This window comes from Nelusetta ayraudi, unplaced genomic scaffold (assembly GCF_046127955.1).
Source record: "Nelusetta ayraudi isolate G7.1 ecotype Tasmania unplaced genomic scaffold, CSIRO-AGI_Nayr_v1 ptg000021l, whole genome shotgun sequence".
Classification (NCBI taxonomy): Eukaryota; Metazoa; Chordata; class Actinopteri; order Tetraodontiformes; family Monacanthidae; genus Nelusetta; species Nelusetta ayraudi.
Genome location: NW_027466071.1, coordinates 1852501 through 1864834, shown reverse-complemented (window position 1 = coordinate 1864834; position 12334 = coordinate 1852501). Strand labels below are relative to the sequence as shown.

The 12334-nt window shown below is 46.9% G+C and overlaps 1 protein-coding gene across 1 annotated transcript in view; it reads right to left on the bottom strand.

Annotated features, from left to right (window-relative positions):
• Positions 1–2633: 2633 nt before the first annotated feature.
• eipr1 (EARP complex and GARP complex interacting protein 1) overlaps positions 2634–12334 on the bottom strand; it is a 46079-nt gene continuing 36378 nt past the window's right edge. Inside the window, exons 7-9 of the mRNA XM_076027579.1 lie at positions 10403–10570; positions 7526–7693; positions 2634–3017 (exon numbers count right to left, since the gene is read on the bottom strand). Coding sequence (XP_075883694.1) covers positions 2843–3017; positions 7526–7693; positions 10403–10570 — 511 coding nt within the window. The 3' untranslated portion in view covers positions 2634–2842. The remainder of the gene's footprint in view (positions 3018–7525; positions 7694–10402; positions 10571–12334) is intronic.

The window sequence follows — 12334 nt, the reverse complement described above, 5'->3', positions numbered from 1 at the left end:
GCAGGGCTAATGAAGTGCCTGCGCCCCTCCCTGTGGCAGTGGCGTGCCGTGTGAACGTGTGATGCGCGGAGTCAAGCTGCAATTAAAAGGCCTGCGAGCGGCGCGTGCCAGAACACAGGGCTCGGAGCGTCACTGCGGACCAGCCTGAGCGCACGCTGTGGCCGGATCCCAATTTGCCCCTTTGTACTTCCAATCCATTTTACACGTCCAGCGGAGGAGCGGGGTGTCCAAATTGTTGCCGGGATGGAGGTTCAGATTTCTGGCTACTGGTCCAGGCTTAATTAGAGCCTCCTAATGATTTGTATTCGAAGGGCAAATACCAAACTGAGTGCAATGAGAAAACATCCCAAAAAAATCCCGGAATTGCAAGTCGTCAGGGAAAATGGAAGATAAATGCGGCGGCAGTAATGGGGAATACTGAGTGTTTTGGTCTATTTTAGGCCCAGTGGGTTCCACACTATTCACAAAAAGTGAGGGAGATTTGGCTGAATGTGAATTTATGTTAAACTTGCAAATGTATGATTGTTTTATTGGTCATTTATTAAACTTGGAATAACAACAAAAAAAATTCAAAAATAAATTCAGACTTTTTGCTTTTTGTTGAGCATCGACTTGAGTCATTTAGTGGTGGATTCATGGATCATGGACACAAGACAACAACAACAGTTGGATGTGTGCACTCAAACGTTTTGAGCCTAATTAAGTTCACCTTTTTAAGTTTACAGTGGATTGTAAGTGCATTCTAAAATTTTATTTGAAAGTTGTAGTATCAACACTTTCTAAATGTTACATTGGTCAGGGGGAAGAAATCCTTTTAAATCCAAGGAGCCAATGTTGGTGTTTGAGCATCGCAAGCACATTCAACTAAAACAGTATTCATTTTTACTCTGGACAAGAAATTTGACTTTAATGAACTTTCTGTGATCCATTCACTATTCCCCTCCAAATGATGGGCAGCGGGCTTGGAGATACTCATAAGGATAGTTTGGAAAATTCAAAGAAAGGTTGCTAAGTTAGCAGCGAGGGGGTGACACATTTGTGAAACATTTCCAGCATCAACTTAGTGCACCGTTTACCAGGGTGTCCAAAAATATCAACCAGCACCTCCTGCTCTTTACTGGCACACGCACACAAACGCTGAGCTTTCTTTTTACATCATCACAGACTCAATTCAGGCCCGACGGGCCAGTAAACGAACAACAACAACGAAAAAAAACAAGAGTTCCGAAATCTGATGCAGTTAAGGAATTAAATGTTTAAAACGAGTCGCTGGCGGCTGGAGGGAACAAGAGCAATAACAGAAAAAAAAAAAAAAAGTGGCAGAGGTGGGTGGGGAGGAAACTGATGTGCTCAGGCTACCTCTCGCCACAGCTTCCGCAACGGCTAAAAGAAAACATGCTAATAAATATATGCAAAACAAAACAAGTCAGAACTTTACAGGGCAAAGTGCTGGAGGATTTTATGGCTTAATGTAAAAGTCAGTAAGTGGATAAACAAATGTTTTGAGAGCTGCGGTTCCACCCACCCTGGCCCCGATTTGGGAGCCGGGTGTGATTCATAGAACCAAATGCATTTATTTTGTCCGTGTCGGCTCTTGTTGTTTTTAGTTCAGCTCAGCCGGCCTTATTTACATTTCAAAAGTGAGAATTAGGGCTGATGCCACTGCGTTCCGTTTCGGGGGGGGGGCAGTGCCAACGGCTGTGGATAAAACTGCCTCTGTAGGCCGCTGGATTGGATTGGAGCTCTAATATTTGTTTGCCCCGGTTGTACGAATGTTCCTCACTGACACGATGCTCAAAGCCCAGCAGACGCGAAAGGCGGGGCCGCGGCTGGGAATGGGTTCGTTGAAGACGCAAAGATGGACAAAGTCATCGTGAATGAACCCACCGGTTTGCAAAGACCCGTTTGGAGGCCTGAAGATTGGTTTTCAAGGTCAGCGCCATCGTTTTGGGACCGAATTATTCCATATTTGGATGTGTGGGTGGTACTGGAGGTGGGCAACGATTGGAGCATGACAGCAGTGTGTACCCTAGCATTTTAGACCAATAAGAAAAAAAACTGTATCCAGTTCAAATTGGTATGAATTCAGGGAGCCTTTCTGTATTGGCAGCAAGCCGTTTTTTTAGTCTTTTTGCAACCAATTTTGGCGGTCCCTGCTGGCGAAACAATAGAATGTAGTTTTTTTGGTACTACGGCGTTTGCCTCCTTTTTGAAACCACTAGCTTGGCTCATCTTTTTACACAGTTAACAGTTCAAATCCTGATGTTTTATTTTGCCTTTTACATAATACTGATATTAGCGTGGATTTTTGTAAGATATCTGAGTCCCATCAGAATTAAATGCAGACAGACCAGTTGCTGGCTCACATCTAAAACACTTGTGAATAGAGAGAACCGTGAAGCTAGAACCGGCCCCAAACTCATGCTAATGTTGCCCTATTGTCTGCCCCACTGGTAAATTAGCAAGTAAGAGACTCACAGCGAAGGGTGAGAAATCAGGGCCATGACACAGAATTTGAAAATCAAAACGAATTCGCATTTCGATTTCGATTTCAAAAAACAAATTCTGCTATGCAGCGTTATTTTCAAGGGTGGGGAGGAGGGGGGAGTCGCGGCAATAACAAACAAACAGCGTTCGGAGAAAGGGGGCAGGTTTAAGATTTATTATTTTTGCATTTCAGCCGAACAGGGGAGAAAAATATATACAACAAGCGCAGTTTGCAGCGTCTCAAGACCACAAGAGTTTTAAAGAGGGAATTCACTTGGACAGATGCATTTTTATCTCTATCCCACACACCCTCGCACCCACACGCGCACGCACACGCACACCCAGGTCCTTGTTCTCAGAGCAGGATGCGGTACTTGAGGGCACGCGGGACCCTGTTGATGACCAGGCGTCCGTCGTAGCTGAGCGAGGCAAAGAGCCAGGGGTCGGCCGACGACCACTCGGCGGCGTACACGCTGTCCTCGTGCTCCTCGTAGGTGGACACCACGCTGTCCTTCAGCGGCTCCTTACTCCTGCAAAAAAAAAAATAAAAAATCAGTATTGGAATTTGTGGATATTATATACTACATGATTTAAAATGATGATGTGATGCTACTCAGGGAGGTGCAGTAAGGCTGCTGTGGGAGAAAAAGCAGAAAAGCAAAGGCACAGAAAAAGGCTTTTGGGATGACGACATGTATCTGTGATATATTGCATTAAGAATCACTCTCGTGTCTCTAAAAGCCATTTCTTTTAGTACAGTGACCCATAAGCCACACACACCCCTCTGCACACACACACAGTTCCATCCAGGTTTTTGTGACGCACCTTTCCACGCATCCAAGGTAAATAAAAGAATTTAGATTTATGATTTAAGGTTTCTGTCTGCCTTGTCTCGTGTGTGTTTTTCCCCACAAATGTTTTATTGGCGTAAAAATGCCAGTGTCCAAAACCCCTTTTCCACTGCGGTAAATGAGTCCAAACACTCACGTCTGTAACTTCATTTACGTGATCTAATCATCGCTAGACTGTCGTGCTCACTGTAATCAACCTGCATTCTGTTCCTCGCCAGCTACGCTAGCATAGCTCACAACTACCTGATCCCTGTTTACCCGAAACCAGAAACGGAATTGTCGAGATAACCTTTTGCAGGACGTTGTCTGGCGAATGCCTCCGCGAAGGGAAATATTTGTAATTACAGCCATTCTCAACAGTGTGACAGGCAGTGCGAGTCGTCTCAGAAGTTTTGTGTAAAGCTTGAAGAATTCAATTAAAAACAGGAACTTGGCGTAGAGTTTACAGCTGGTTCAATATGGTGAACGGAAAAAATGTGTTCCAATGGCTCAAAGAAATTCTGGTAATGCACCATTTTTTTTTTTTATGAATGCAGTTTAATGTATGTGTCTATTGTATGGCTCTCTATAACAATACCTGAATAGAGCACAAACACCGGTTCTGCGGAATGCTCTACCTTTGTATACAAATATTTTTCATCCGCCGTCTTTCACCATTTCAACTTTATCCTTGCTCGTGAAAAAAGACGCAGTAAAGGAATTTCTAAAAAAAAAAATAATATTTTGAATTCCTTGCACTGGCTACCTTTAGGGGGATATTGCTGCATTCCTTTGCTGAATGTCACCATCAAATGTCTCTGTGTAGACTCAGGAATGTGAGACCCGGATCATATTAAATTGGCAAAACAAAATAATAAAAAAAAAAACAAACCCAAAAAACATTACTCAACAGCATTACTAGTGGCCAAAAAAAGTCTATGAAACGTTGGTTTAAGATACAGGGGGCAGATACATCCTCATTCATGGTCCAGAGCACACACATCTCATTCAGCCTTGACACATCAGTATCTGCTGCGGAACTGATAAAGACTCACAATGTGTCCTTACTGTCGGCACTGCCTGCTCTCTGGCTGCCAAGGCAATGTGGCGGTAAATAAAAAAAATCCTCCCCCAAAAAAATTACGATCCGGCCTCATTCACCGTCCCAAATTCTTCCCAAACCCGCTGCTGTAAGTGGCCCCCGAGGACCAAGCGTGACATCCACATTTGGATTTATTTTACACATTGACAGTTCCGACACAGATGCTAGCTTCTCCGCGCAGGGCTGAGCCCGAAATAATAATAAAAAAAAAATGTTCAAAATGCTCGACGGCCTCCCTTAACGTTTGGCTGAGGGACACAAGCGAAAGGAAGGTTCACGTGAAAGCGTTCGAGCGGTCATACAAAAAAGTCCAAAATGACCTCAGTCAGCCTGAAGGATTAGAATTAAGTGTGTAATATTTAGAGATTCTGAAGAAGAAACAGCCAACATCAAGAGGTCACATTTTAGATTGCGGCAGCTTTCACTCCCCCTCTTGAGCTTGCCGGTGAACTACAGTGGCCTGCGCAACCAAACCTGGATACCTCGTCCATCTTCTTCTTCGCTGGTTTATTAGAAGAGGCGAGGGTTCACCCTAATTACGAAACGCGCTGTCAGGAAGCTGGATTGTCCACACCAGGCTTCCTTAGAAATATGAGAACCGTTTGAAGGGAAGGAAAACCAAATGACTTTGATTGTACTGCGATTATACACTTTAATCAATGTATTTATGGCCAGTATGTTAAGCTTTTACCAATATAAAAATGATAAATCAGGCAAAATATTACACACTGGACCTTTAAGAACTGCTGAGTTGTTTTCTCAGGAAGGTGTTGTGACTCATCTACAGCAGCACATCATGTATATAATGATAACACAGACTTCACAGAAATCGGACTGTTTGCGCTTGACGTCACGGACCTTGGCGAGGCTGTGGAGCGAGGTGTCGCAGGGTGGTGTGGGTACGGGGAGGGAAGTCGTTTTCTTCAGTCTAACGAGCTCTCGTTAACGACGATGTGTTGCGCTGTTTTTCTTTAAAAAAAAAAAAGAAATCAATCGAACCGACAAAAGTTGTCATCGAGCGCCGGCGATTGCTCCTTACGGAGAGAAAGAAAGGCAGAAGCGCACGGAAAGACGCAGGGGACAAACGCTTCTTTCAGTTCTCCGTTTGCGACGGCGAGGCTCGGGGCCAGACGGCGGTCAGGTGGTCTGACACATGACTCAGCGCCACAGTTTGACACCTATGGACTGGACGGTTGTCAAATTACAGTTATCGCACCAACACGACGATAATTATCGCAACACTCTACACTGATAATGTCCAACATTTGGAGTGATTGTCCATTTCTTGCATCTTCTTCTTCAAATAGCGTCTCGGCTAATTGCGACACAGACTGTCCTCAGTCTCTGCAGCTGCGGCGTCGCCGGGAGTCTGGCGGCAGCAGGCGAAACTGCCAATGTTGGGAAAAGAGTGCGGCCTCAGCGGATGTTCAATCACTGCCAATGCCTTTGTTGCACTTCAAAAGCATCTATCTTTGGGGGAGTGGGGCCTGCAGCGGGGTCCCTTTACGTGGCGTCCAAATAAAAAAAAAAAAAAAAAGCTTTGGAGTAGACACGCACTGTGCATACAAGAGGGGTCGACGGCACAGAGGAAGGGTTAAAACTAAAGCCGAGTGCTGGGAATGAGGCAGAAGAGTTGATAATTGTCCACGAGAGACAATCACCGCAGCGTGAGAGCTGGTGGTTACGGGTGAGAGGGCGAATGGGACCGCCGTGGCTGGAGGACGGCAGTCATTCTGGTAATACTAACTACCAGTGGAAATCCCCTCCAACTCCAAAGAGCTAAAGTGGAGACAGCGGGAACAGAGGGGTGGGGGGAAAAAAAAGGAAAAACTCCTGAAGTGTTTTGACAGCCCGTAGCGCAGATTTTTTTGTTTTTTTTTGTTTTAATGCGTTAACTCTTCACTTTAATCATTTAGACTTCTGACTGTCAAAATATGTGAAAGTGACAGTTAGCTATATCGGTTTGAAATGGACTCTTTTTTTTTTTCTTCTTTGGGTCAGCTTTACCATCTCACTCTCACAGCCATTAGCGCTCCCTGTGGCAGGCCCACAACGCTAAGCCCTGGCAGGAGGGGACAAAAGGATGAGCGTCCTCTGTCACACTGCAACATTACAATACGGAAGGAAGGAAGGAAGGAAGGAAGGAAGGACGGCTATAGAAGGAGGGTATCACTGTCCCAGCACTTTAAGGATGGTTAGGGGAGATAATTATGGGTAATGGCAGGTAATGAGGTAAAAGCAGAAGTGAATGGGGCCGTGCAACCGGAAAAAGAAGAAAGCCCTTTGTTGTTTAATGTAGTGCGGTGAGAGGTGGCAATGCGCCACTCATTTAAATTTTATATCACTTCTCCCTGCCACGTTCGTCTGGCTGTGGGCAACACAGTGACTCTCCTGAAGCGCGGCGCCAAGACGTGCTTATGGGAAATTCTCATCTCACTTCTTCAAAGTGTAAAAATACAACTAAATAAACAAAACAAACAAAAAAAGGCTCCTCTTCAAAGATAAGGTAACCTCCCTGTGGCCAAATGGTGCAACTGCTCACAGAATCTTCAAATCATCTTCAGAATCATAGAGCGCATTCAGACCTGCAGAGCTCTAATACCTGCATTCCTCCAGAATACATGTATGTGTGTACAATAATAACATGATAGATAATTTCTATATACATTCCTGCTGTGGCCTTACCTGTCTCTCTGTCTCTCTGTCTTTATCTCTGCCTTGTTTCCTGTATTTCCTTTTCAGCCCAGCCAGTCACGGCAGACGAGCTCCCTCCAGAACCTGGGTCTGCTCGAGGTTTTTTTCCCACTGGGGGAGTTTCCCTGACACAGTCGCTCCACACTTGCTCTGTTGGGGTCCCTTAGTTTCTCTCTTTGAACCGTGGAACCAAAGTGCTTTGACAGGCCTCTGGATGCAATTTAGCACTTTTGCAAAAATAAAAGCTAGCTGACCGATCGACTGAACCTACAGAAATCGATTCTTCTCGGTCGACCTATGGACTGTATATGAATACCGGCAAGAAGCAACACACTATTTCTGTTCCCGCTGAACCTACTGGGTCTCTCACTCTCCCTGTCGAGCGCACTCAATGCACCGAATCTCTACTTACTTGTCCTCGTGGTGGTTGTCCTCCCCCTCGCTGAGCTCCTCGTCGTCCACCAGGTGCCCGAACGGCTCGGAGGAGATGGACACCATGTTGGAGAGGATGAGGCGGCTGTCGCTGCTGGCCGTCAGCACCAGCTGGTCGTGGCTGTGGTTGTAGCGGACGCTCCACACCCTGGGACAGGAGGAATTGGGACGTTGCGCGTCAGCAATCGTGCTAATGGTTGACAGAACACTGGAAATACACAATGCGAGTGAAATCGATTCCTTAACATACGACGTACATGCTAAACCGCCCACATTGTGAATCAACGCGCCGGCAGTGGATGGAATCAGATCAGTAATCGACTTGTACGATTATCATCGGGGTTGTTTTCATCGCCGCGATGCACGTGCACACTTCTGCGGGCGAGGAGCTTTGTTTGTGTTTGCAGCAGTACGCGCACACGTATCACAAAGACATTTTTATTTTTGCTTCTCGTCGTGCAGAAAATGCGGCACTCTCACAGCGGGATGCACAGACGCACGGTCCCTCCTCTCGGAATATTTGCCATTAATTTGGTCTATATTTGGGGCTGCGTACACACACACACACACACATTATTATCATGGAAACCATCATCTGTCTTTTTTCCCCCCTTTCTATTTAAAAAAAAAAAAAATACATCCACGTTTTTTTTCCCTCTTCAATTCAATTTCCCATCTTCCCTTCTTTTCGCTTTCCATTCCTGTGATCGTCACCTCGGCTTCCCTCTCTCACACTCTCACACGCTCTCTCATGCTTCTTTCTTTTCTCGCTCTCTCGCTCTCTCATTCTCAGGCTGTTTGCTGAGGTCTCTCAGTCTCTCGGTGAGCCCAGGGGCACAGCTGAGAGTGCGGTCCCGGCTCCCTCACAGGGAGGGATTGAGGGATAACCGAGGTTGTTGACAGGAAATCAGCCTCGGCCACGCTGTTCCCCGCGCTCCCCCTAATCCGCTTCCCTTCTAAAAAATAGTCCCTAATACCCCCGGCAGCCCCGAGGCCATATCCTGGCTGCGCTCTGAGAAATGAATGTGCGCGCCAAACACACACACGCAGTAGTGTGCGCACAACCGCACACTGAGGGAAACACCCACGCGTGTGTGTGTGTGTGTGTGTGTGTGTGTGTGTGTGTGCCACCAAAGACGGGAGGCAGGTTTTCATGTTGCTCCGTGGAAGCGGTAAAACATTCACGCATTTTTAAACGTACGCAGATATATAAAAAATAGGGACCCCTTAAGAAAAAAGATGAAAAAAAAAGAAAAAAAAGAATCACACACGTGCACGCGCCCGCACACACACACACACACACACACACACACACACACACACACGCATATCTTGTATCTGAAGAGATCCCATCAGCAGCCATCTACAGTTATGGATATGTTTTCCAAGTCTATCCTTCTTTTGGAGATAACGCTGGCACAACTCTCTCTCTCTCTCTCTCTCTCCCCCCCTCGCTTTGTGTGTGTGTGTGTTTCTTTATCAGGTGAGGGTTTGTCTGCTGCAGCTGCACCAGCAGCAGCCCAGTTTGGCTCGCAGACGCGCTGATCATCTATTCTGCTCACACGGGAGAGACTTTCTAGCACACACACACACACACACACACACACACACACACACTAGGGAGCCCAGAACCTTTGTGAGACGCAACCCAGGGCCGGACTGGGCCGAGTCGAGTCGGTCGGACCGGCGGTGATTCATCCCTCTTTCTGACAAAACGAGCAGCTCCCCGTTTTAATTAGCAATTAGCGCGTTGCTGCCGTTTACTGCGGCAGCAGTAGTTAAGGCATTTCATTAGCTCAGAGATAAAGCCATTAATAAAAAACAGAAACCAATCAAGTGCGGCGCCAAAAGACTTTTCATCACGTTCATCGCCGATTGTCGGTGAGTTTTTTTGCCCGCATCACGCTGTGGCGCCGCTGTGTTAAAGGCCTTTTATTTTCTAATATTGTCCTTGCTTGTACGTGGGTTGCGAAGCAGGAAGTGAGACTTGTACTGCGGTCATAAAAAGAGGGGGGGTGCGGGTCGCGGCTGGGAACGACACTCAGGTGGGCCGTGGCGTTCAAACGACACTCGGTGGGCCGAGCCTGCGAAGGAAACATCAGCACACTGGCACAGAAGAAGAAGAAGAAGAAGAAGAAGAAGGAGATGGAGATGGAGATGGAGATGGAGAAGAAGATGTCAGATATCTTCAGTGTGGAGTTTGAATGTTCTCCCTGTGTCTGTGGCTTCTCTCCTGGTTCTCTGACTTCCACCCACAAACCACGGGTGTGAGGTCAATTGGGAAATCTGAATGGTCCGTTGGTGTGAGCGAGTGTGAATAGTTGTACGTCTTTGTTTGTCTCTATGTGGCCCAGCGGTGAACTGGCAACTTGTCCAGGGTGGAACTCGGCCTTCGGGCCATTTTAGCTTCAGATTGAAATCGCTGGATAAGTAATAATCACGGACTGAAGGAGTTCAGTTAAGTTATAGTGTCAAGTTTACATCAAGCTACATAATAGACAGAACAGCACCTCTCCTTCCTTTGACTTAAAAAAATAAGTATGTTTATTATGTGGAGAAGCAAATGCTTCTTCCATCTCCTTTTAATGCAAGTTGTTAATCTTATTTCTATTGCTCTTGACAGATTTTTTTTAATTTTTGCTTTTTTTGTTTTATCTATATTTGTATTACTCACACATGGATGAAATAAAGCCATCATTCATTCATTTATTCATTCATTCCTTCAAGTTTTTCTCTGTGTTTTTGTCAGCGAGATACAACTGTGTCTTACAAAGTCCTGTTACCCCCACCCACCCACCCACCCACCAACCCACCCATCCATCCACCCATCCACCCACCCACCAAACCATCCACCCACCAGTGCGAGTGCTCCTCCAGGGTCTTGACCGGCTCCTGGACGTTACGCACGTCCCAGAACTTGACCTTGCAGTCGTCCCCGCAGCTGGCCAGGTAGTACTGGCGGTTGGGGTTGAAGTCCAGGTCGCGGACCAACTGGCCGTGAGCGTTCTCGATACAGTAGATCTGACTGCGGAGGAGAGAGAGAGAGAGAGAGAGGGAGAGAGAGAGAGAGAGAGAGAGAGAGATGTGATTAGAGGACCGGAAGTGCGGAGGGGGGGGGGGGACGCCGAGCGCCGGCGCAGATAAAAAAGAATTAGGGTGCGGGGCTGGGAATCAGAGGAGGCGGTCGTGGAGAGAAAATGATAAAGGACAGGTACGGAGGAGTGGGAGGGGGGGATTGTGACAGAACAACAAAAGGAGATATGAGAGAGAGAGAGTGAGAGAGCGAGAGAGTGAGAGAGAGAGAGAGAGAGAGAGAGAGAGAGAGAGGGAGTGATTCACAGGGTCTACACCAGCGAGAACATTCCCAGGCTAAATCAAAGCCTCCTGTGAGTCTGGCTCTGCCAGCGAAGGCCAAGCTCAATAAAGGAGCCGACGGCGGCGGCGGCGGCGCTGAGTTATAAAGGCGAAGCCTCATAACGGAGCAGCCTTGAGTTCCTGCCGCAGCGACGTGACTGACAGCGGCGCCTATCCGGCCACCTACAGCCTTCTATACACTGTCCCAACCTCACCTCCACCCCCCACCTCCCACCCCCTCTCTCTCTGTCTCTCTCTCTTTGTGCTTTATAATAAATAAATAAATATGCAGATTTAAAAAAAAAACAAAAAAAACAACCAAACGCTGCAAAAAGGCCAAGCACTTCCTCCTGCGCTTGACCTTCTGACCGTGACGTGCCGTTAAGCGCTGCGGGCGTTCCGGCATCCACGATGGTCATTTCTTTTTTCTTTTTTTGTTGTTGAAGTTTTACGTACTGACGAATTCTCCTCAAAACACAATTTTACTGATAGTTTGTGTCTTCATCCCAGAGGCTGGTTGGTCGGTGGAAAAAGCAGAGAGAAAATCGAACCGCACAGATCTTTCTACAAAACACTCAAACGGTGACTCACGTGAAGACTGAAAGGCTCGACTTTAATTTTCAACATGAGAAGGAAAAAAAAGAAGTAATTTCTGGATGAAAACAAGGGAACGCAACAGTTTCACGATCAATATTCCTGCCGCTGCTGCTGTTCTTGTGATGACAGTGGTATTGAACAGCAGATCCATCCCTCCGTCCCTGCATCCATCCATCTATCTATCCATCCATCCATTGTACTGTCTAACCATCCATCCATCCATCCATCAGAAGTCTGGATGGAAACACACTGAGGATGCAAATGTAAACTCAAAATTCGAGTGTTGCTCACTCAGGCTCTCATTATGAAAAAACCCCTTTGAAAGAACACTTACGCTGATCTTCGACACATCATCATCATCATCATCATCATCATCATCATCATCAGCAGCAGCAGCAGCAGCAGCAGCAGTGATTCACCACTCTGCTGCCTCCAATGCTCTCCAATCTCGCTGCTCCTTCAGAAAGCCCAGTATTAAATGATGACATCCCATCGCTGCAGCTCTCTCGCTCTCTCTCTGGTCGTGTAATTACAGGAGAGCCCGGGTTCATCACAGGACCCCTGGTGGACACCCTGCAGCCGCTGCCGCAGCGGCAGCAGCAGCAGCGGCGGCAGCAGCAGCGGCAGCGGCAGCAGCAGCGGCAGCGGCAGCAGCAGCAGCAGCAGCAGCAGCAGCCAGGTGAGAGGACAATGCTGCTCACATTAGACAGCACCGTATCGCAACCAATAATATCCTCGAGGCAAATACACCGAAGTTGAAGACAGATTTGAAATAGAAAAACACCCAAACAAGTGAGACCAACATTAACTGCTTGGGATGATGTGTCAAACATTTGAA